Genomic DNA, 26,020 nt, shown 5'->3' on the forward strand with positions numbered 1-26,020 from the left:
GAAGATTTCTTGTTCTTTCCGTAAACAAAAGAAATATATCGGCAATTAAAGTAGGACCAAACTTTATATCCATACTTTAGATTCATACATACTAATTATAACATTTTTTTTTTAAACTAACGACAGTATCCAAGTCTTTGGCCTGACTAGTTCCAGGGATCGATATTGACACCACAACCGCAGAGATTGAATCATGTCAGGGTTGAATAAGAACCATTTAATTTTCACTGAAAGTAATGACCTATACATCCCGTGTGAGTTGCCCCAAGAAGGTAAGAGGAGTCGAACTCATACCTTTTAAGTATGAGTATCAAAGTATGGAAGGACCCTTGGTTGGCCAAACATTTTCTATTTTTTTTTTTTTTGACAAAGAATTTGTTGGTACTATCGGGGTACAATGTCTTGTATTCCGTCATTGTTTAATCTAAGGAGTACTGGTGCAGCCCCCCCCCCCAACCTCAAAGAACAGCGGCCTCGTTTGCTGAGGGCATTTTTATACTTTCTGGTGTTAGGATTTTCATTATATATTAGTAACGAAATTCTCTCTCTGTAAGCAATCTAAGAGAGGTGTGAGGACAAACTTTGTAACCCTATCAGCCTTTGTAACCCTATTTATAACCCTATTCTCCATTGATAGTGAAGCAATATCTCATCTCACTGAGGACCAAGGCAATCTTGTCGAACATTCTAAATTTGTGTGCATTATTTTTTCTTGATTTTCCATTCTTTTCTGCATCATTTTAGACCTGTGTTTCTATAGGTACTTCTATGAATTTTAGGCCCAACCTCAAGGATGGCCCATGCCAATGATGAACGTCTGGTAATAAGACCAGGTTTGTTTTTTCTCCCATCATCAAGAAAGCAGTGCAGACAATGGGTTCCAGTTTCAGTGTGAACAGAATAGATATAAGAGATAGAGATGATCGGAGCCATAGTTTTGTGTAGGAGTGGAAACTGATTCTCGTGTTTTTTTTTTCCTTTATTTCACTGTCATTATACTAAGGAGACAGGTTTCGCTTCCAGTGAAGTTGTTCTAATCTCCAGTGTCATCGCCATCTCCCCGCAAGCACAATTCCCCAACCTGCATGATCAAGCCCAGAAAGGCTTGCTTAGCGTTCAGGTTTGCAGGTAATTCTGAATTTCTCACTGGACTAGCTACTCTTTCTTCAAGACTAATGGTTTTTTTTTTTTTTGCGGGGTGGGGGGTGGTGTGGGGGAGGAAAAGGGTGATATTAGCTATTTAGCTTTGCATTTTGGTCCCTAAAATGCAATTTATACCCTTCAATGTAAAATCTGCACCCCCTTCCCTTGGTCACTCATTGAGATGTATAAGACCCTTTACTTCTACGTCATAATGTGGATATAGAGCAGAAAGCTTCACTGAAGGACATTTTAAATACTCTTTTTTTTTTCTTGGGAGGGGGGAAGGGGGGAGGGGGGAGTCAAATTCCAAGATCCAAGGATTTGCAATAGAGATCACAAACTTACGATTAAACTTTCATCTGAATACTGTACACTACATCCGTCACCCATCCCCCTCCCCCGGGTTAACATGCTGTACAGTAAAAATGTAAAAAGCTCCAAAAATAATCATTACAAGGGGCAGGAACAATTTTTTTTTTTTTTTTTTTTTTTTTTTTTTTTTTTTAAAGCATCTAATTGCTGAAGGGGGAAAGAATATCTATTGTGTAGAAAGCGAGAGGTCTTTAAGCTGTTGGGGATCAACCTCTGAAGGAGTACGAGTGAGGGCACACTGGGCAGCTGTGGTCTTTGGGAAGGCTATAACATCTCTGATGGAATTAGTACCCGTCAACAGCATCACCAATCGATCCAACCCATAAGCAATTCCCCCTGCAGCATACATTCATGATGATTCAGTTTTGGCCACACCCTCAAGGCCCAAACACAAGTATATAATACATGGAACAAACAAATTTTCAAAAAAAAAAAAATTTGTATTCTTAACCCCAAAAGATAGGATCAAAGAAGTTAGAAAGTGTCTAGATGCAATAACCCTTAAGCGGAAGCCTGTAAAGCATTTACAAGTTGCACGCATACAAGACCAAACCGATCCAAACAAAGATAGTTCTATCATTGGAGCATTATCAGAGTCTTGAATGGGCAATAGCAATGAACTTGCAGGTTTTCAAGATTCCTAAGATCGCTGACCATGCGATGAATAGAATTTTCTTCCCAGAAATTACTCAGTTACATGACTCATTTTTCAGTATCAAGCTTGCCAACTAGTAAATTCTTAGATGTGATCCCAGACAGCCTCCCTCCCCTCTTCCCGCCTCCTTAGTGCCTTCAGCTTGAATTGTATTGGGGTCCTAGAATGATTAGGAATTTGAGTCTAAATTTCATCCCTAGTCTATGTTCAGATTCGTCAATACATACACGTCTTGACTATTCCAGGCATAATTGTCAAGGCATCAATGCCTAGGCGTCTTGTTGCCGTTGCCTTAGACTACCAGGAATCCTCCAACACCTTAGATTGTGTAGACACCATGACAACTATGATTCTAAGTAGATGTAATTCTAAATCAGTTTAGGAGTGTTTATGAAATCTCTATACAGCTGTACTGAGTGGGGATACGGCTGAGTTTGTAGTCGTTGTATGTATAGCTGTTCTGTGCTGTGGCCTTACCCACAAAATTATGTATTAATAAACTTAAGTTTCCAGTAACTACTGTGGATTCAGTGCTGTTATTCTAAGTGGTCTTTTGTGGACTCCAAAATCACAGCAGGTGGATTTCAGCTCTTGTGTCTTTTTCATTCTTCTACCCAATACCACAGCAGGTGGATTCCTGCTCTTTTATCTTCTACATTCTTCCATCTACTTCTGCTCAACAAGTCAGTTTATTCCTACTTTTTTAGCACCTGTGGAACCCCTGTTTTCTTCTAAATTTCAGTTTGCATTCTTCTTCAATATCTCTTTCGTTACTGATCTGAATTGTCTCAAATTTAGTACATTAGTTTCTGCCTTTCTAGTATGATGGTGTCAAATTCTGATTCCAGCAACTAGAATTCTAGTTCCAGAACTGCTTTCCTGCCACAAGGAATTGTCTACTCATGTCAGAGCACTTCTCTGTTTTCTGAAACACTCGACCTAATTTTTAATCCATTCTGAATTTTATGTTAAAAATATAAATTGCCCCATATTTTTGGTTCTTACTTGTGACACTGTTAAGAACTAGCCACTTGCTGGATTTTCTGGTTTGGATTAGTCCATATGAGCAGGTCTGAATACTATTGCTGAATTAGAATTAAAACTGTTTCCCATTGCAGTCTCCATTTGTACTAATATGTAAACAACGTTTGAGTGAGGGCTAAAGCATTCCATACCATGTGGAGGAGCTCCCATGTCCAAAGCCTCAAGAAGATAACCAAATTTTTCTTCAGCCTGCACACAAAATGCACATTACCTGTTACGAAAGAGCTTGAAACCTTCCAAATTACCTTCTTAGGAAATAACATCTTTGCTACCAAGAGAAATTGACTCCCAAGAAACAAATTGGATGATAAACACAGTAATGAGCGTGCCAAGATTTTATGAGTCAATTTTGAGAACAAGCCTGGCCGGAAATCATTCACTAGTCATTTATCATGTTTTCAATAGGAAGTATATCATATTTTTTTCAAACTACCCAAAAATATTTCCACATAATTAATTAAAATACATCTTTTGTTATAATTGGGTAGTATGACGTTATTAAGAGTGAAGGATATCAACATTGTGCCACAATCTATGATGAAACAAAGAGCAAAGAAGAAAGATCTGAAATAGAAATTTTAAGAAATGCTGAATAGGTTTATGGTTAATCAATCAATCTAGTTGACCTCATAATCAAAATACAACAGAAATTATGAAAGTTGACCTACTATGTTATCCAAATAAGACTTGGTCAACAGAATGTTTCAACTTTATCACATTAAGAAGTTTGTAAGGAGAATTGGATTACACTTACAAGGATGGAGAAGACCCAACTAAAGTTAACAAAAGATTCCCTCACCTGCTTTGGGGTGATACCAACAATTTGTAAAACCTTTTCCTGGACCTCACGCTTGTAAATTCTCAGGCTTCCGCCACCAATCTGATAACATCAAAGGAGACACAAGGTGGCGGTAAATGCGGATAAAAGTTTCGACTATGAGTTTACCAAAGGGGAAAAAACATTCTCTGGAGTATGCAGGCAAAATACCTCAACTCCATTGTAGACCATGTCATAAGCCAAAGCACGAGCAGTGGAAAGATCATTCATGTCCTCTGGATTTGGTGCAGTGAATGGATGATGCAAGGCCTGGAGAATGAGAGCAAGGCCTCCATTACAAACCATGTCATAAGCAAAAGAACAGGCAGTTCATAAGATCTTCCACAACCAGAAGAGCATTCATTTGGAAAATACACTACTGCTAGTACTTTCTATCGACTGTATTTATCAGGAGGGGGGGGGGGGGGGAATGATAAGCTACCACTTTAGTTATAACAAGCCATGCAAAACAAAGATCCATCACAATTCCCCCATTATCAATGACAACAACAACTTAGCTTTTTCCCAACTAAATGGGGTTGGCTACATGGATCTGCGAAAGGGTAAAATAAAAGGAAACATAAAGAAAGAAACAAAGCAGCACCATAGGAATATCCCACCTAAAATTGGTTGGCAACATGGATCTTTGCCCTCGAAACAGATCTATCTAAGGTCATACTAGAGTCAAGAGACTCAAGACCTAGCCTCTGCATATCTTTTCTTACAACATCCTCTATGGTCATTTTAGGCCTGCCTGCCCCTACCTCTTTTTGCTCCTTCCATCTGGATCTGGTCACTCCTCCTTACTGGGGCACCCCTAGGTCACCATTGAACATGGCCATACCACCTTAAACACCATTCTTGAAGCTTGTATTGAATCAGGGCTACTCTCAAATCAGTTCTAACCTGTTCATTCCTTACCCTATCTCTCCTAGTTTTTCCACACATCCATCTCAAAATCTGCATCTCCACGACGCTCAGCTTATCAATGTTACGTTCTTGATTGCCCAACATCCCGCCCCATACATCATAGATGGTCTTACAACAATCCTGTAGAATTTTTCCTTTAAGCATTAGAGGAATGCGTTGATCAAACAACACTCCATATCCCCCTCTCCACTTCATCCATCCTACTTTAATTCTGTGAGAAGCATTATATTCTGTATCACCTTGTTTATGATTGACCCCATATATAAAAAACAATCACTTTGCGGTATCTCTCTCCTCAAGTTTCACCACTTTGTTATCCATCCTTGTGCAACTAAAGTTACACTCTATATACTCCGTCTTCGTTCTACTAATCTTAAGACCTCTTGACTCCAAGGTAGATCTCCATAACTCCAACTTATCGTTAATCCCTATTACTCTTTTATCCATTAGAACAATATCATCGGCAAAAAGCATACACCAAGGAACATCACCTTAGACGTCCTTGGTTAAATTATCAATGATAAGCGTAAACAGATAAGGGCTTAAAGTTGAACCTTGATGCAACCCAATAGTAATCGGAAACTCACTACCTTGACCTCCCACGATTCTCACACTAGTCACCACAACCTCATACATGTTTTTTATTAAATCCATATATCTACTCAACACCTCTTTCTTCTCCAATACATGCCAGATTAACACTCTAGGGACCCTATCATAGGCTTTTTCTATGTCACATTCAAGCCCCATAATCACTGATGTACAGAGTAACACTACTTGCAAACCTTCAACCAAGTTCCCACACACAATTGCCCAGCTGTCCACAGTCAAACCCATAGTTGTCATGGCGTCGCCTAGGCTTTGCCAAGGCGGCGATTTGGTGTCCTGGCTTTGGTGTCCTGGCTGAAAATGAAGTTCATGGCACTACTACGATTTACGTGACTCACAAATGGCGGTCGCCATTGGCTGATAGGCGTCACTATGGCACCGCCATGGATGCCAGGTACGCCGGATTCACTAGGCGGTCGATTTTTTGTAAAATGCAGGGTGATTTTGACAGGGCTATGTTGATTTTTTATGATTTGATGTTGCTGAATTTTGGTTTTATATGTTATAGGGTATATATTGTAGGCTTGTAGCATGCTAAATAACTTTAGAAAATAGAAAAAATAAAAAAATAGCATACTAAATAACTTTAGAAAATAGGAAAAATAAAAAATGACATATGGGCGATTTGACCGCCATGGCAACCCCATAACGGGCGATTCATCGCCAAATCGATTAGCCACCCCTCCACCACCTTGGATCGATTTGACGCCATGATAACTATGGTCAAACCCACACACAATCACAATCTTGTGACACACCTATCCTCTTAACCACTGACAGGCATACAATTTTGTGGCAAGATCTACCCAACGTCAACACCCAACTTGAAAACGATGTACTCCGTATACGATATAAAATTCACAGCACAATAGGCATGCCATTACACCAAGATGTAACGTGTTACACCCGTGCCCAAAAACCCGGGCTAATTTCAACTTTTGGACCTAGGTGATGCAACCAGGTGACAACCACTAGTAACTTATGGATTTGTCCAGCTCATTGTATGGAAGGACTACAAACCATTGAAGGAATTAAGGTATGTACTTTACCATTGAAGAGAATTTCTCCGAACCTTATTAGTGAAATGTACCAAGAGATGGGGCCCACACACTGAAAACATCTTGAGAGGGCCCCACTAAACTTAAGGATCCATTTCCACATAAAGGGAACCATTTCAGCCTTCACCGGATGATGGTCACTGACTGATGGAGCATCCACCGGTGAACACCACAGGTTGAGTGCACAGGCTAGTTTCGGGTTATTTTGCCGTGAGACCCGAGACCTCACAATCATGCACCCCAAACCCATCCACATTGATGGAACATGTTTGGGAGTTGATTAATGTGGCGGGACATCCCGAAGTGGGGCCGTTAGTGCCAAATAGCAGAATAACCCGGTATTGGGTAAAAACCCATTAATTCCCCAAATAGCCCTTAGTGGGACTTAAATGGCTATAAATAGAACTCTTGCTTCTTCATTTCATTTCCACCAAATTAAGAGAAGGAGAAGGAGAAGGAGAAAGGAGGAGGAGGAGAGTAAGGGAGGAGGAAGAAGAAGGGAACAAGGGGAACACCTACCCATTGAAGGTAAGTTCCTCTCTCTCTCTCTCTCTCTCTCTCTCACATACCCCATTCTTGACCTAAGCTAGGTTGGGGAAAATCCTAATCGAAATCCCTCTACCCACATACCCAATCTACAAATTGAATGGGGGATTTTGGTGTGAGGGACCTAATCAAGCAAGTTAAACACTCGCATTGAATGTGGGAAACCTCCCATATGAAAAGCCCCAAAATTTGGCAACCCAAAACCCTAGGATTTTGGGAATTTCCCCAAATCCTCTATGACCTAACATCCTGACCTAACCCTAGGTTGGGGAAAAGATGCCTTGCACCTAAACTAAGGTTAGAATGGTCACAATTGAGTCTATGGACAATCCCCTATGAAATCCTCATCTAAAATCCCCATTTGGGCAAATAAACCCTAGAACAATGAACCTTTCCCAAATCCTCTACAACTAACCATTCTACTAAAAACTTAGGTTGGGGAAAATGAAATTAAACCTATGTATGGTGTGTGGGAGTGATTTCATAAGTCATTAATGACCATTCCATGAGCTCAACCTAAGTCTTCCCCAATTTAACTTAACCTAGACTTGTGTATTGGGGAAATTGGGTGTATCTTGAAACCCTATGTTGATCCACTCACTAATTTCACCCAACCTAAGCTAAGTGAAGTGTGTGAGGGTGCCCTATATGCAAACCAACCCTAAAATCACAAAACCCAATTTGTAAACTATACAAAAGAGGGAGAAGGGAGGAATGGAGTTGGGAAATGACACCCCACTCAAAAACACACACTTCCACCACCATGCAAAGGGGCCACAAGGCCTATAGAGCTGATCTGGGCAAGAAAACCCCGGTTTCAACTTCACCGGTTGATGGTCACTGGCCAACCAATGAAGGCAAGAACCATCCACCGGTGAACCCTGTAGATGTAATTTTGAGGTTTTCAGACCTTGCAGATCCATCCACCGGTAAGCATCCACCAATGAACCCTGTAGATACAAAAAAAATCAGATTTTACCCCTCTCAGTTTCATCAGCCGGTGAACTCACCGGCGTCTGCACACCAGCCGGTGAGCATCCACTGGAGAAACCACCAAGCATATTGTTTTGACCCTCTCACCAAGCATATTGTTTTGACCCTCTTTTTGACCAGTCATTTGAATTATAGGAAGACCTTCCCTATGCTTGAGCATTTACCAAAAACCCTTCTATTTTCAATAAATAGAGCGGTCAAGCGGTAAGACTACGCAGCGCGAGTGCACCACCAACCAGTGCCCACCTACTAGTGATCTTACAGAACCTATGTTCTAGTGTTGGTTTAGGATCATAATTAGAATATAATGAGGATAATTTAAGGATATAAATGCTAACATAAATTCCTTCAATTGACTAGGGACCTAATCTACTCGGCGAGGTACGCGATTACAGAAATTTAACGAATAATTGATTCAGGTTTTCAAGGAGAGGGGATTTTGTATGCTTTTATGGAATGTTTACATCATATCGCATATGTGGGTCTCATGTCATTTTGCATATTATTATTTTGTTCCTTGTGTAAAGTGTTGATGTGGCATGAGAATGTGGATTATGGTTGTGCATGTGTGTGCGTGACTGAGGTGCAGGTTGGCCAACGGTTGGTGCCGACGGCACTGCATGCTTAGGGTGTCTCTGTGTGTGTGTGGGGGGGGGGGTGCAGGGTGGCCAACGATGGGTGTCGACGACACTGCATGCTCAGGGTGAGTGTGTGTATGTGGAGACTAGGGTGCAAGGTGGCCAACGGTGAGTGCCGACAGCACTGCATGCCCAGGGTGTGTGTGTGAGTGTGATTGAAATGTGTTGTGGCATATTAGAATGCATTAGGATAAGATAACCACCCTGGTGCTACAACCCTTGCCAATAGGGGTTTATGTATTGACTATCTCACAGCACAGGCAACCGAAGGGGTTCTCCGGGCCGAGACTGTGACTGTCCTACAGCTCAGGCAACCATAGGGGTTCTCCAGACCGAGACCGTGGCTGTAGGTTGGGATTATTCACTAGGGGTTTGCGGGTAGCCAAAGGGGTTCTCCGGACTGGAACCTGCAGGCTCTTGACTGGCAACTAGCATATATCACTGGAAGACTGAAGAGGTTCTCCGGACCAGTGAACCAGGGATATCCCCTATGTTGCAGTAGCACTAATACCCATTTTGGACTTAGAAATTGTTGTTTAGGATTGTTTGTTAATAATTGGATCATGTCATTGCATTCATATTGATGTGGTTGGACATGGATATTTATATTATTGCATTTTCTTGGATTGTTATAATTGCTTGTGTGTGTGTTACCCCTCACTGGGCTTCATGGAAGCTCACCCCATTTGTTGCATCCTTTTTAGATAGTGGAACTAGTGCAGAGGCAGGCTTGGGACTTCGGTGGCAATGGTAAGGTTTGTATCTACGATACACCGTGTTGATGGACATCACTTCTTTATTTTCAGTTATTTATCCTTATGTATTATTTATAATCTTGTAATACCTGTGATCGGAATTCAAATGAAATTTGATATATTACGATTATCATTTAGTGAATCACCAATAGTAAAGTTTACAAATCTTATATGCGTACTCTGATTTTAGTTGTGATTTTTGTGGCATTTACGGATTGGGGTACTGTATCTGTGATCCTGGAAGGTTAGGCTGACAGGATATGGGTATCCAGTGTTGCATACCTTGGCCTAGAGGAGGCGGGGTGTGACATAACGTTGTTCCACAGTGTGCCTATTCCATGGAGTAATGCCTAACTACTCAGCATGTGCTCAACACACAATTTTGCCCACTACTATGAACGAAGTGTAACAACACCTGCTTCCACCCTTGCAAATACAAAGGCTAGGGCTTCACCCAATATACAGTATTTCATCAAACATCTTTCCTACAGTGATTTACAATAAATGGGAATTTGTAAAGTGAGGTGACCTTGGCAAGGAGGAAAGATTGGACTAAGGAGAAGTCCAATATGAACCCTTTGATCAATTTTTTAAATGGGGGAGAGAGTCTATTTTGAAGGTGAAGGGCAATTCACTTCAGCCCTTTGCAATTATTGTCAACGGGGAGAGAGAGACTTATGAGCAATAAAGATTATTTGATATTTCTCATTGTGTGTGTTGACAACAATTCCAAGGGGAAGATTGTTGTACATACAATGCATGTGGTGTTGTCATTGTTGTCAACGCAGTGCAGTCAGCCAAGTCAACAAAACAACAGTACAGAGTGGCAGTGTAGAGTAGTACTGACATGGCAGAGCTTCAACAGAGGTTGTACATCTGGCAGAAACAAACAACATCCGGGCAATGTAGATAGTTGCTTGGCAGTGCAAATGCAGTGGCAGTTGGGCAATGTTAGAGGGCTTTCCGGACTCATGCGGTAGTGTACGCCAGTGTATTACAGAGAGATACAATGATTGGTAGCAAGTGGCAGCACTAGAAACAGTGTACATGCACTCAGCATGGTGCGTTCATAGATTCATGCTGATATATCCAATTTACAGCCAAATTGACCACGCCAAGTGGCAGAATTGGAAGAGGACATAAACTGCGAAGTTGTAGTGCTTTAAGTCCACCTTTCAAAAAAAGAGGTATCACCACATCCTGAGTTTGTATGAGGAAGATATGGAGATTTCTTAATTAGTGCACAGAAAATAAGAAAATTGAGTTTTCCACAGCGGCTCGACTGAACCAAGTTAATCAACAGGATCTATTGCTACCCGTCCAAATGGAATTGGTAGGAATCCTCATTCAAATAGAATTGAAATTGTGGCTCGCTCCAACTGCGGCAGTAACCCGTTAGAATGCCTTGAACCTTGGAATCGGTATCATTTCATTTTCTCTTAATACCAATCAACCATTTGACACTAGCAAATGGCAGGAAGTTCCAAGATGGTGGGAAGGTAATGGAACTTGTTGAAATTATCTATTTAACTTAATCAGCTTAAGCACCAGACAGCACAAATCCTAAAACAACGAGGGAAAACACAAAAAGTCAAGTCAAAGTGAAACTCAATCAGGGATCCAAATCAGAGTTTCAATTGAAGTCAGTACGTGAGTATTATAGAGGGACCCCAATTATAGTTTCACCCGAAATGTCAGGGACAGTAATGTAATTTACACTTATTATTGTTGACCCCCTTTTTTGAGGAAGAGGGGTTGGGCAAAACAACCATTAAATGAAGCCATCCATGACAGAGAACCAACCTATATCACCTCACATAGAATGCTTTTGCAAATATAAGAATATCGATGATTCTCTCTCTCTCTCTCTCTCTCTATATATATATATATATATAACTGTATGAAAGAATCATATTTATTATCCAGGCACTGGGTGTATAACTGAATCAGGATTGGATTTCTTCGTATAAAGATATTTGCCAAAGAATACCAAAAACAAAATAAAGAAGTAAAGTACGCACCTCAAGCCTCTGCTCAGAATTGTTCCACTCAAACATTGGAAAGTCAGTTATCCAAATAATTGAGTGCGCTGACTGGATTTCACACAACAAACAGCCAATTCATATCAGAGAATGAGCGTGCAATGGGTAAGTAGGTTAAAATGTCTTTAGGAGAAGCATGAAACTCACATTGTCGATCAAACCCAGATCCTGTGCTATGAAAACCCTAAGCCGGTCTAGAGTCTTATTAACTGATGTATGAGGACCCACAGAAAACAAGATAAGATCTCCCGCTCTCGCAGAGCACTGTCTCAGAAGAAGCTCTTTATTTATTGGATCAAGACTTGATGCCAAAGCAGGAACCCCCTCAATCTCCCCTGAGTAAAATTTAATCAATCAAAATTTAAAATATGTAGAGAATGATATTCACAGAGATAAAATGGAACTGAGATTCATTTTTGTTACCATTGTCCAAGACCTTGAGGAAAGGCAAACCCTTGGCTCCAGATTTGACTGTTTCATTATAAATGTCACCCTTCTTAAGAGCTGTGTTTGAATACCTTTGTGCACCAGCAGGTATACATAATGCTTTGACTATGCCACCACTTGCCAAGACATCAGTGAAAACCTTGAAAGTAGATTCTGAAAAAACATTGGACACCTGGATTTTCAAAGAAATTGGATTTCTCAACGGCTGCAAATCAAACCTAAAGAAAACCAAATAAAATTGTACAGAAACATATAACAAACTTGAATGTGAAAGGTATAAAGTTTAGAATTCATTTTCTGCCTGTAAGAGATTTCTGTTAGCGGAATAGAACCCTCTCTAGTTTTGACAAAGAGAGGAAAGGAACCAGTCATGGATGCTGCAATCTTAATTATCTGTAATGATCCACAATTTGATTCAAGAATTTCATGCATTTTTCAAAATATTGAGTTTCAAATCCTCCAGTCAAATAATACATGAATTATAGTTCTAAACATACAATACAATTTGAGTAACTCAAGCAAATCTTTGGATTCGGGCCCAACCAACTAGGTCCCATTCCATGCCCCTTTTTTTTTAAGTTGGGTTTTTAATTTCTTGGAATCTTTCCTACCACAACCAAAAGGGAATCAAATATTTATTATTGAGCTAATAGTTTGACCAGGGGTCCAGGAGAGAAGTGAGCCTTCTTAGATAGAAAACATGTTCCCTACTTGTATTGTGATCAATCTTTTTGTGACTTGAACTTGAAACAGGATTGGTGAGCATCATAGTGGCATGTGGGAGTGTTGTCTTAAAGTTGATATGGAGAAACAACTAACACTTATAATGCAATTACTGTAAATATCTTATTGAAAAGCACTTATATGGATAAAGCAGTCTCAAACACAATAAAATTCAAAACCATGCTCTTCCTTCCCCACCCACCATCCCTGCAGGTCCAAAATATGGGCATACCCAATGCACGAGGCTCACACCACTGCAAGGTTTGGGTAGGATCATAATTTACGCAGTCATATTTATCACTCGATAAATATGAATAACAATGGTAAGAGGATACCACCGGTTAACAACAGAAGGCATTTTCACTTGTAAGACAGAAACCTAGGGTCCTTGAGCCAGAAAATATAGAATAAAGCTTTAGGTCTGCACAATTGACATAGATAGGAGTATAGATTTGTTTTGAATTTAGGGTCAAGCTTACATTTTTGTAGAAGGCCTGATGCAGATAAGTCACTTAAATAAGCCTTAGGTTGATTATGTATGTGTTGGGCCTTTGATCCCATGGGTTTTCTTTGTAATGGGCCACTTTAATGGGCTTAAAATATGGGTAGAAAGTAGAAAAACGGGATTTAATTCATTAGTTTAATTAGAGTCCTGTTTTGAATCTATTTCCTTTGTTATTTCAATTTCCTAGTCAGTTTAGGTCTCCCAACCTGTTAAGGATTGGGTTAGACCTTTCTTTTTTAGTGTTTGAGTCAGTTTTGAGTCATCTATATAAGTTTGTAAGGGGCTACAACATTGAACACGAATTTGATTGGATGGAAAAAAAAAAAGCTTTGTGCTGGAGAACTGTGAGATGCAGTGCTGTAAGAGACAGCTTGGGTGAGATGCCCTAGGGAAGAGTGAGATACTCGACCCAACCTATTTCCCTACCCCCATTCTTCCCTTCATTCTCTATTTTCTGTTTTATTCATTCTATCGGTCCCTGAATTTGATTTTTATTGAATTTAGTAAAGACCCTGCCTGAGATTGGATCACTTGTGAACTAATCTTACATTATTTGGTGTCATAGCCTAGCCAGACCAAAGATGGAGCCATATGAATTTCGTGAGACACTTTCTTCATACATCTTCCTTAAATGGATATATGAATTAGATGTATACTTTGACAACTACAACTTGACAAAGACGCAACGGCTTCAATACATTTGCTCCTAGATGAGTGATTGTGTTTGAATTCAATGGAGAGTCCATGACAGACAACTTCAAGCTCAAGGTCGTGAGCCTAGAACTTGGGACGAGGTGCAATACAAGTTGGCGGGCATGTCCCTATCTAAGCATGAAAAAATAATGTACCTCCCTCCACCAAATTTTCAAAAGTCACCCACAATTGACAAGAGCATGAAGGAATCACCGGCCTTTATTGCACAACACATTGCAAAGGAGAAACAAGAGAAGACACCTCCGACCAGTGAACCAGAGTCAGAAGTTGAGATTAGTGTTAGTGAAAATCCAACCACTCCTACTGTTGATGGAGAGGTAGTCATTGATGTTCCTATCAGAGAGATTAATGGGGATGAACTCGAAAGCAACATAGTCACAATTGTGGACAAAGAGATTGAACCCAAAGAGAATGGTGCTTCAGCATCTGTGATGACTGTGAACATCCAAGAGGAAAATCGTAAGGAGCTTACGATTGAAATTGTGGAGGTCAAGAATACAGTGGTTATAGGCATTTATGTGGATGATTGCATGGATACATTTGAGGTTGTTAGAGCTAAACATGTGGAGTTTGTCATCCCATTAAAGTATCTTGAAGATTGAACTCCTCACATTCTAGACTACATCCTTATTATCAAAGAGCAACCTCAATTGTTCTACAGCTTGAAGAGGGACGTGCACCATGCTATAATCACCCTCACACACTATAAAATTTGAGGACGAATTTTTTCTAAGAGAGGGAAAATTGAAGCAGATAAGTCATTTAATGGGCTTATTTATTACAAATAAGCATTGGGTTGGGTTGGGTTGGGTTGGGTTATGTATGTGTTAGGCCTTTGATCCCATAGGTTTTCTTTGTAATGGGCCACTTTAATGGACCTAAAATATGAGTAGAAAGTAGAAAAATCGGATTTAATTCATCAGTTTAATTAGAGTCCTGTTTTGAGTCTATTTCCTTTATTATTTCAGTTTTCTAGTCAGTTTAAGTTTCTCAAATAGTTAAGGATTGGGTTAGGCCTTTCCTTTTTAATGTTTTGAGTCAGTTTTGAGTCTTCTATATAAGTTTGTAAGAGGCTACACCATTGAACACGATTTTGATTGAATAAAAAAAAAAAAAACTTTGTGCTGGAGAACTGTGAGATGCAGTGTTGTGAGAGACAACTTGGGTGAGATGCCCTAGGAAAGAGTGAAATACCCGACCCAACCTATTCCCCTACCCCCATTCTTCCCTTCATTCTCTATTTTCTGTTTTATTCATTCTATCGGTCCTTGAATTTGATTTTTATTGAATTTAATAAAGATCCTGCCTGGGATTGGATCACTTGTGAACCAATATCACATTAAGGCCTCTTGGGCCTGGGCTAGGATAGTTTTCAATTGAGTTTCATTTCATTAAGTCTTACCTAAGGAAGTTAAATCGTGAGTTTGGTGTTAGGCAACTTTTAAATATGTAATTGGGTGCCAGTGAATATCTTTATGAGAGTTCCTATTTTCTCAATCTCCAGTTTATAAATTTGTCCACAGAATGGACTGAGTGATGGGATAGTTTTTTTTTTTTCCCCCCTGAGAATGGTTCTCTAGTTATGAGGGTTGATGGGAAACCTTTGCACAGTTTGATGGGCAAACCTTGTTTTATTCATAGTGAACAGAGATTTTCGAAGTTTCGGTTTCAAGCCAGGTTTCAACCTAACTCAAAACCAAAATATTCCACGAGACTGCGAAATTTCGATAGAAACCTAGTAAGTTTCAACTCCAGGTAAATCTATCAAAAAAAATCAGTTTCAGCTCCAAGTTTTAACTATTGGTTTCGAGGCCCCTCTAACTTACTGTAACCCTTATATTGCATATATATATATATATAAACAAAAAAAAAAACAAAAAAAAACAAAAAAACAAAACAAAACAAAACAAAAAAACAAAATTGTAGTTTGGCTTCGAACCCTAGGTTGGTAGTGTACTTTGTAAGTTGTTGTACACCTATTTAAGATAACCTATTCTACAAAAAATCTAGTACTAGAACACACATAATTCAATTAAAACAACTAAAATGTGCATTAGGTATGTATAAACATAAAATAAGAAACCAATCATAATTATCTATACATGGTTCATTACAAAGATATTGGGAGTAACTTAGCAAAAAATACAAAATCTAAGGTTTCTGGGAAATTTCCCTCTTGGAGTTGAAACTAGCAAAACAATACCAAAACTCGAAACATGATAGAAATTTCGTCGAAACTACGAAACTTCGATCAAAACGATGCATTTAGTACAAAGGGTTTGACCAAAATGATACACATGGTCGGAATTTTTTCAAAAAGTCTGAAATTTTGACCGAAACTCAACAAGACCGTAACACCCTGGTATCACACCTAGTTTCATTTCGAACCTTTCGAAACCAAAATTCCAAACATGGGGGTTAAGACGGTAGCATCCACTTGGATGCTTAGGCACCTTGGCGTTTGCATAGGCATCACCTTGTTACATCATGTGTTTTAGGGTCACAGTTATATATTGTGTTGATGGCAACAGAAACAGCAGCAAACCCGGACATGACACTAGAAGCAAAATCGGCAAAAGAGGTATGCCTTCCCCCTCCCTCTGTTCTTTGAACCACCTCTTCCTCCTCATCCTTCTCCGGCAACAGCACCAGCAGCTGCAACCACTGTTGCTGTAACTTCTATTTCACTGTCTTCTTTACTTTTCTCCACCACCAGTTTCATGGTGCCTCTTCTGTGTTGATGGCGGGTGCTGTCGCTGCAACCTTCTTCTTCCTCTTCTTCATTTGTGGACCTTGGCACCTTGAACCAAAAGTGGGTTGCCGCTATACCATTTCACCATTAATCCTTGATGACACGGAATGGCAAGCCACAAAATCATTTTCTTTGGACCACCTTGATGCAGTCCAAGACCTTAAATTAGGCATCTGATTGGGTTCCAAGTTTGGTTCATACTAGGCCCATATTTTAGGCTTACTAATCTAGTTCGATTCTTCCCATTAGCAATTGGCTAGCTTAAGAGGAAGATTAATCATCCCACTTGATTCTGGTCGAGGACAGTTAATGTGCAGCATGTTTTGTGGAAGATTATCTTCAGATTTGAATACCTTTTAAGCCAGCATGTTTCCGGATTTGAAGAGGAAAGCATCCAATATGTCAAGCCAATATTTTGGCTACATGTTAGGGATCAACCAGCATTTTGGGAAGAGATTGGGCATATCAACCAACCTTATTTGAAGAGATATTTCAGCCATCACGCAGCCTGACTAAGAGAAGAATTTGTTGAAGAATTGCCAGATTTGGGCCCAACATGGCTGTTTCTTGGAGGCTATTATTGCGGAAGAAATATCTGTTTGACGGAGAGAATGGAAATGGTAAAAAGGGGTGGAAAACTTGTACTTGTTTCCCACAAACTACCACATATATGAGTGTATAGATTAGTGGGGTGGGAAACTTACCAAACAAGGTTATTTAATGCAATGTTGTTTGCTGATGTGGCACTTAACTTTTCCCACCCCACTCACTTCCAATGACTTACCAAATTTGTAGGACTTCATGGCAAAGTAGTTTTGTGTCTATCTCTCTCCTCCTCATATTTCATCTCTTTCCCATAGAATTCCACCCAAACTCCATTCCCTCTCTGTCCCATAGAATCACACGCCGCTAAAAATTGCACACTCCACTATTTCCTTTCTTTCACTTTCCTTGTCAACCCAACCAACAACACGCTAGACCAACCCTCACAAGTTTCCCACCCTTTTTTATCCATCAAACAAACGGGCCTCAGAATATATTCTGTGAGGCCCATGCCAACTTGCATGGGAGGAGTTTAAGAGTTGCAAGAAATTTAGGAAATCTTTAGTTTATCTAGTTTCTATTTTGATATTTCCTTATAATAGCTAAGAATATATTAGCTAGCTATCTAATTTCAGTTTTTCAATTTTTAAAAACTAGGAATTCTAATTTATTGAGTTTCTATTTTTGTAAAAAGGAAAGGTTTGTTTTGGATTTGGAATGTCTATGGGAGGTTCTACTCCCCCATTGGTTTTGTAGTTGATTTTCATTACTATAACAATCCCCAACAATTTGAGGGGGAAAAAAAACACAGCTTTTTGCATTGCTCTGTGAGAGTATTGTGAGACTCCATTGGTGAGAGGACATGGGTGAGAGACCCTAGACTGAGACAGTCCCCTATCCCCCTTCTCTATCCCTTTATCTTTCTTTTATCTTCTTCTTTTCTTTCTTTGTCTACCGATTTCTGTGTGAGAGTTCTGCCCTGAAGTTGTGGACCTTGGAGCAACGGTAAGGTTGCTCCACTGTGACCAAAAGTGGTCATGGGTTCAAGTCAGGAAACAGCCTCTCAGTGAAGGGGGTGTAAGGCTGCATACATTATGACCCTCCCAAGGCCCCACAGTCGTGGGAGGCTTGTGCACTGGCCCTTTTTTTTTAAAGTTCTGCCCTGAAGTTGCCGATCTGCTGAATACCATTCGAAGCATAAATCAGCCACTGGAATACCAATCCTACTGTCGTGTTGGTTCTTAGTTGAACTAACCTCTACATTACACCTCCTTCAGTTAATTTTTCATAAATGCTCGCAAGATAAAGAACAACATGACCAGAAGAAGTATTAGTTTCAGTGTACACTAGTTACAGTTGGTATGATGGATGAGAAATATTTTTTCTATATAATAACATATTGCAGATATCATATAAATATAATCTAACCAATAAATTTAAAAAGTAAGGTTGCTACTTGATAGGGCATACAAATTGTGTGGTCATGTATTTAACAGTTATGCACAGACAAGTTCATACCTCAGCTTCATTTTAAATGCATGGCTTAGGGCCTTTAGGCATCAGTATGCAATGTAGTTCATATAATTTCAGATAGTAGATACATGTTTGACAACAGCAATATAACCAATAGACATTACCACAAGGTGTGGGATTCCTAATACAATAAGAACTCATGAAAGAGTAATGTATTATGTCTTCTGAGGCAGCATTTGACAATCCATCCTCAGAAACTCGTGCGATGCAGAATCGGAATCTGAGGAAGAGAATGTCAATAAGGGTGTCTCATTTTCCATTCTCCTATGTATGCTTAAGAGTGAGTGGTGCAGTTGTGAGGCAGTCCAGAGTTCGAAAAAAGAGCAGGCAAAGAATCCCTACAGTTTAGTATCTTGTCTAATATCATCCCGTGGTTCAAGGAAGATTAAATCCTACCGTGGAATCCACTTGAAGGAGGTTCTTGCGATTCTTGGGTTCCTGAAAATCAGGAGAATTATCAGCATACAGCTCGTGGGGCCCAGTTGGAGGTCTTTCAAAAGCCTTACAGCTTCCAGAATTCCAGGATTTTAGGAAACTTATCTTCAACCCAATAGTGGGTTAGTTTTTAGGAGGATATTTCTCATTTTTATTACTTTTAGTTTTCTAATCGGGTTTGGATAATGCTTCCAAAATCCAGTGCTGGCTATTGTCAGTTTCCTTCTTTTATCCAGTGTCATTAATGCATTAAGACACTCCATTCATAGCCTATGGGTAGAGGATTCAGTTTTAGTTTTGGTTTGGGTTTTTATTATTTTATTTCTGTATCCTTTTCCAATCATGGTCATCTGTCTCTCTCTCTCCCCCTGTTTTTTTTTCTGAGCAAGATAATGAGCTTCGGAACTCTTTCTCATTCTGGTCATTCCACTCTCAGAATGAGGGTTGTGAGAAACTGAGAACGGATACCAACAACAATGAAACCCCAAATTTATTATGTGCCAGGATGGGTTCTGAGAAATGGATATGAACAGGAACACATATATGACGTCATCACGTCAATAGAAGCAAGCATCAAGCAGAAAAGAATCCAGCTTACCCCTCACTACAAATAGCCTTACAATAATATCGACATTGCTGCTAGAAAAGAACATTTAAGGGCTAAGATCAAGGGAAAGTAACTGGACCAATGTGTATCCTATTCCAGCAATCAGTCAGAGATAGAAAGGTAATAATGAAGACATACTCATAAAATGATCATATGCAATACATCAGAAGTCCCTTAAAATCTGAAAGCTTACTATACTAGATTAAACAACAAAGAGGGCTCACATCTTTCAATTCAAGATCAAAACGGAGATCCGGCTTGTCTGATCCATATCGACTCATTGCTTCAGCATATGTCAGCCTTGGAAAGGGATTTGGAAGCTGGATACCTTTGATCTCTTGGAATATCTAGCATTGTATATATAATCAAATCACAGTTCATTAAGTTTAAAGAAGGGGGAGGGGTGACAATTATCAGACAGACATTTGATTGATCTGAGTTCAAAAATAAGTACTAACCCATCTAATCAAATTTTCATTAAGCCTTAGCATGTCTTCCAAAGGAGTGAAAGCCAGTTCCATATCTAGCTGTGTGAACTCAGGTTGTCTATCTGCTCTCAGGTCTTCATCTCGAAAACATCTGCAGACATGAAAACAAATGAAAGAAAGCATTTTATATGGCTAATTAAATAATTAAATGGTCAAAAAAATATTTTTTTAATTTGTTCCCTTTATTCATTAGCATGGAGCCATCTTTCCCATTCCCACAACCATTTCATCCTTGTTTCTATTCTTTTCTTTTTTCCAGCTTAGGTTAGGGAATATCACCCACATCATGCTTAAATGATTACATTAGGCTCCTTATTATGCTTCTTACTTATCATGCAATGAAGTTCATCAGCAGATTACAGAAAACTCAGCACACTAAAAATAAGCAACTAAACTAAGAAACTTGAGCAATAAATGGTCACCTTGCTATTTGATAATACTTGTCAAATGCAGAGACCATTAGCATCTGCTTGAACAATTGCGGACTTTGAGGTAAAGCATAGAATGTTCCTGGCTTCACAAAAAACACATTACTGTGAATCAGATCTGTGCAAGCCCTCAACAAGAATACCCCTGGTAGCTCAATAAATGAACAGATTCTAACCCTTAACACTCCAAGACTGTGGATAGCCACATATTACATGGATAATAAGCATAGGCAAATCAAACAGTAGTATCCTATCATGATCAAACAACCCCTCAAAAATTGGAGAATAGTAGCTAGAACCAAATATCAAGCTCACCTCTTATGAGGACAATAATGCAAACACTAGCCTATTGAAGGTTCTGACATTTATCTTTTTTGATAGATAAGGTTAGAAATTTGTCATATCACTACAGCCAAGAGTGCAAGTTTTCCTCCTCCTGTGGGTATACAAGTACAGAGTTATCAACACAGGACAACCAGGTCAGGTTAGAGTTTGATGGACCCTGGACATGACATAGATGGGGATTAGAGCTGGTAGATCAGTTAGGAATGAAGAATTTGAAATCTGATTGATAAATATACTGATGTACGTTTCATTATAAGGTTCTAATGGAAGCTTATCTAGTCTTAGGAGGGATAATCTTTATTCCAATAAAGTGGGAGAAGGGCCACTGCAAGAAATAAAACAAAAATAATATATGGGAAAAAGATCCCTGCCTGGTCACGTACCCCTACACCCAAACACAAGGGGTGGCAAAATGACCACCCTGCCCCCTGGGTCAATGCCTATGTGCATGTTGTCATTGGCCCATGTGCTGGTGCAGGAGCCACGCGAACAGGCAGCGATCTCTTGCCCATAAAATAAAAAGAGCAACCCAATGCACAAGGCTCCCACTACTGCAGGGTCTAGGAAGGACAAATATATGCAGCCTTACCCCTGCTTCACAAGAGACGCTGTTACTAAAGAATATGAAAATAAGATAGGTATATGAATATATGATCATGGTTTTAAGTATCGATACGAATCGTACCGTATCAGCCGATACGTATCTATATCGGCCTTTACCGATACGATACATTGAATTTTTAAAATCCTTTCGTATCAATATGTATCCTACGATACATACCGATACGCACCGATAAGATACGATACGCACCAATACGTACCGATACTATATGGAAAATATAAAATCTAGGTGAATGTACGTGTCGGTATGTATAGACCGATACATAACAATACGGTACGATACGTACCGATACAGTGCACTACGGTCATATAATGGCCAAGATGGTTAACTTTAGGAAAAACACGATTTTTTCAGGGGTTTTTTTCCAAAGTTGCTGCCAGCCATATTTCTCTGTAACTAAAGTGGAAATCAAGGTTGAGAACAAGGATTTTACATTTACGGGACAACTACAAACCTTGAATTCTTAGTGCGATACCCTCAATTTAGTGTTTATGCATAATACATGTTATGAATAGCTTTTTTTAACAATTTTTTATGCAAAAGTGTATAAAAAATTGTTTCCTATCCATTTATGTGTGTATCTTAGCGTATCTCCGATACGACATGTATATTAATTTTGGCCGACCGATACTGATACTTTAATCCTTGTATATGATTCTACCAAAATCATACATACATAGATCTCATAGTATCAAAACCTAGTAGGTCTTGAAATTATTTCACTGTCAAGAGATTTGAATGGAGAACCAAGCCACCAAACCAGAAGCATATGTGGTATCAATAACTTTTGTGAGAAGGTATAAGTTTATAACAGGCACTTACATAGATTTCACATGAGTAATTCTCATTGAGGGAATATTAAAATAGATGAATCCTACCATGAACTAATACCCTAAAAACATCAGCTTTGTGAGTTAATTTATTCTTAAATCCAACCTACATACATCCACAAAAACTAGAGGGTTCTCTTAGCTGAAATCCAAACCAAAACCCTTGAATTCGCATCATCCTAATATTTCTCCTCTCATTTGAATTCCTATCGATGTGCAAATACTTTTGTTGGTTGTGAAAACTTGGTGCAGATATGAAAATCACTTATTAGTGTTCATGCTAAAGAAGATTGTATAACCACTGTTTACAAGTCAATCAAAAGAACAATTTAGGCAAGCTGAAGAAGTAACTGAGGCAATTCCCACAAGATAGATGTCCTCTTAAAACTCAAGTTAATCGAAGGTAAAAAAAGATCTAAAGTACCTGAACTCGTGAAGGTACAAGATAATCTCGAGCACCTTCTGGCGTAGATCTAGAGAGTATTGGAGTCTCAATCTACAACACAACCACGAGAGACAGGGAAGAATCAAGAATAGGTACATAAGTAAGGAGCAATTACAAGTTTAAAGATAAAGAAATCATAAGAGATTGCATCTGAAGATAAAATGAGCAGAAATTCGAGTTCCATACCAAAAACAATAAAAGAAAACATAATATGATCCACATTGGAGGATGAAATTCCATCAATCAGATATGAAAGGATGTCCAATGTACTTCAAAAGCTAGAATTAGACAAAAAGCAAGAAAAAGTTCACCATCACCATTTTTATATCTTGTCTAACAGGAATCACTTTGAGACAGAAGAATATTTTGATCCACCTCAATCCCCATGGATCATGCTGGCAACTCAAAAGAATAAGCTTCAGGTCTAATTAAGTAATACTGAAACTTCATCAGTTAGTACCTCAATAAAACCATGTACATCCTCTAGGTATCCTCGGATGAGCTTGACAACTTTATGCCGCAACATTAGGTTGGAATGCATCTGTGGCCGTCGTAAATCAAGGAATCGATGTCTAATATCATATACCAATGTATGAATAATCACATATGTAAATATAATGGCAACATGAAATCAAGATAAACAGAAATTCCTTTTCTAAATTGCAAGAGGAAATAAAGATTCCTATGCACATTTAACAATTTAATAAAATGCAATAAATGAATTAAAAATATAGACTGAAGAAATAAATGGATCAGATACAATGATTGAAGGTGATTCTGTCTTGGTCATCAAATGATTAAACTTAACTTGAGTAGCCATTGGATATAACTTCACTTCGCCTCATGAGGAGACCTGGATCCTTGCATAGCATGGAATTTTCTTGTTCACTTTGAAGATGAGACCAGCGAACTCTTTGGCTGCTGAATTAGCCAAAGCAGGATTGACTAGAGGAATCTGTGTTTGGAGCAATATCCTATCATGTATCTTGTTCTATACCATTGCTGTATATATTTTTCATATGTGCATACACCAAGTATGTGTCCTAAGCATTTGCTTAACATGGTACGAGTTTTTCTGGAAATCTAAACATCTATTAATAAACTTCCTAAGGGTAGGTTGACTGGTTTTGGACCTTTTGGCAATTCTATCTCTACTTTTCCCTTACTTTTTTTACCCCCCTCTCTTTCCTAATTTTCTTCGTTTCCTCTTTATGAAGCTGGTGCTATAACATATATGTCAAGGGCTTTAGCACACCCTTTCCCGCTAGAATCTCTATACCGATGCAGTTTCCAGCGCCAGAAAGACTAGAAAATAAGTAGTACTCTCACTGCATGCAAGCATGAGAGCTTACAATGCATCACTGTAACGGAGGACTCTAGCTCCATGAAATCTTGCTCCATTACCCAAATTAATCATTAAAAGAAGGTCAATGGATCACTGTCAACAAAGGACAATGGATCACGGTAACAAAGGACCCCAGCTTATAAAAGCTAGAGTTTGAAAAGGTAAATCAATAAACTCCCTCAATGTTCACAAATGATGATCCAACAAACAGATGTGCATTGATAAAACTCCATGACCACCTTTTCTAAAGATTCCTGGGCCACCTACAACAAATTTAATTTAAGTCCTCAGATTTACAAGTTCTCCTTGGTATAAAAAATGAAATCGAGAGAAGTTGAAAAATAATTCTGAAAATAAGATTATCTGTAGTCACTTGCCTCAAACGAATCTCCTCCTTGGGGAACTCCTTCGCATCACCCGCAGTGGTAACCAGGAAGGGCAGCTTAGATCTGACAGAATTTAATACTTGAACATGCTCTGCAGTGACCTGAGAAGGTTGTAAATTACAGAATCAGTACCCTGTTGAAGAGGGGAAACAGAAAGAGGAAAAAGGTAAATAAATTAATTAAAAGTAAAACCTCAATTGGAGTGAAACAAATGATAGCAACCCAAACACCAATAAAAGCAGAAAGCGAAAAAGGTTCATCACCATAATCATAAATTCTACATATACTATTTTAATGAAATTTCTTATTTCCTTTTGTTCTTCTCTTCCCAAATTCTGTTGTCTTAATTTAACAAATTGTTCTTGTCACTGATAGGGGCTAGACATTCAAATCCATTAGAACTTAACTCATATGGATTAAGAATAACATGTTGTATATTTTGCAACCCAGTGCACGAGGTTCCCACTACTGCAGGGTTTGAGAGGGGCAAACGTAAGCAGTCTTACCCCCTGCTTCACAGGAGAGGCTGTTTCCAAATTAAGAATAACATGTTGTAATTCATTCAAAATGGAATCTACCCATGTGGGCTAGATATCCAAATCCATTAGCAAATGGTAGCAGCTTAACTCACATGGATTAAGAATAAAATGTAATTCATTCAAAATGGAATCTATCCATGGGGAGTTCACAATGGATACGCACCTACTTGGAGAGGGACCATCCTAGAGCGCATGCTGAGCACATTGAGCTTTCAAAACTACACCATACCTGAATATCTCTTCCCAGATAACTTTTACTTTTAAAATATTCTCAGCAGAAATCACTATCTAAAGTCTAAACTATAGATAACAACTGATGAGGGCATCACCCATGGTTTTAGGACATATCGAAGGAGAGACAGACGTACACAGCCACACATCACTTCATTGTGGCTAGATCATAGTTCGAAAACTCAGGTTTCAGTTTCGGTCTCGGTTCTGACCGAAATGACCAAATTTTGCTGGAAAAATGCATTTTTTGCTGTGAGTTTTGGTTGGTAATTTCAGGGGCAAATGACCAAAGTTACCGAAATCTATTAACTAGTGAGGATACATATTTCTGTATACTTATGTGCAGTTTGCTTTATTTTGTTATATTTCATTTTATTTAGTGTCAAAACTGCTATGTACTAATGTTGTGATACTAAGTGGGGTAGTTATTAGGAAGCTATTGCTGAAGTAGTCATTGCAGGAAAAATAGTTGTTAGCAACTTTACATCTCTTTTTTTATT

General features: G+C 39.0%; 1 protein-coding gene across 4 annotated transcripts; it reads right to left on the reverse strand.

Annotated features, from left to right (window-relative positions):
* Positions 1-1,463: 1,463 nt before the first annotated feature.
* Positions 1,464-24,878, reverse strand: LOC122085144 (aspartate--tRNA ligase, chloroplastic/mitochondrial-like). 4 transcript variants are annotated; one of them, XM_042653597.1, is made up of 13 exons: positions 24,742-24,878; positions 23,480-23,560; positions 22,999-23,070; positions 20,772-20,863; positions 20,320-20,440; positions 20,086-20,208; positions 12,026-12,221; positions 11,750-11,937; positions 11,582-11,653; positions 4,203-4,301; positions 4,014-4,094; positions 3,346-3,403; positions 1,464-1,851 (listed from the first exon to the last, which is right to left on the reverse strand). In XM_042653597.1, the coding sequence occupies exons 2-13, from the start codon at positions 23,558-23,560 to the stop codon at positions 1,682-1,684; spliced, it is 1,353 nt and encodes a 450-aa protein (XP_042509531.1). In that variant the 5' UTR covers positions 24,742-24,878; the 3' UTR covers positions 1,464-1,681. The 4 variants fall into 4 exon arrangements, with proteins under 4 accessions (XP_042509531.1, XP_042509530.1, XP_042509529.1 ...); XM_042653596.1 differs by having other exon boundaries at positions 23,480-23,591; XM_042653595.1 differs by lacking the exon at positions 24,742-24,878 and adding an exon at positions 23,780-24,584.
* Between the last annotated feature and the right edge of the window lie 1,142 nt (positions 24,879-26,020).

This window comes from Macadamia integrifolia, chromosome 7 (assembly GCF_013358625.1).
Source record: "Macadamia integrifolia cultivar HAES 741 chromosome 7, SCU_Mint_v3, whole genome shotgun sequence".
In the NCBI taxonomy this organism is placed as follows: domain Eukaryota; kingdom Viridiplantae; phylum Streptophyta; class Magnoliopsida; order Proteales; family Proteaceae; genus Macadamia; species Macadamia integrifolia.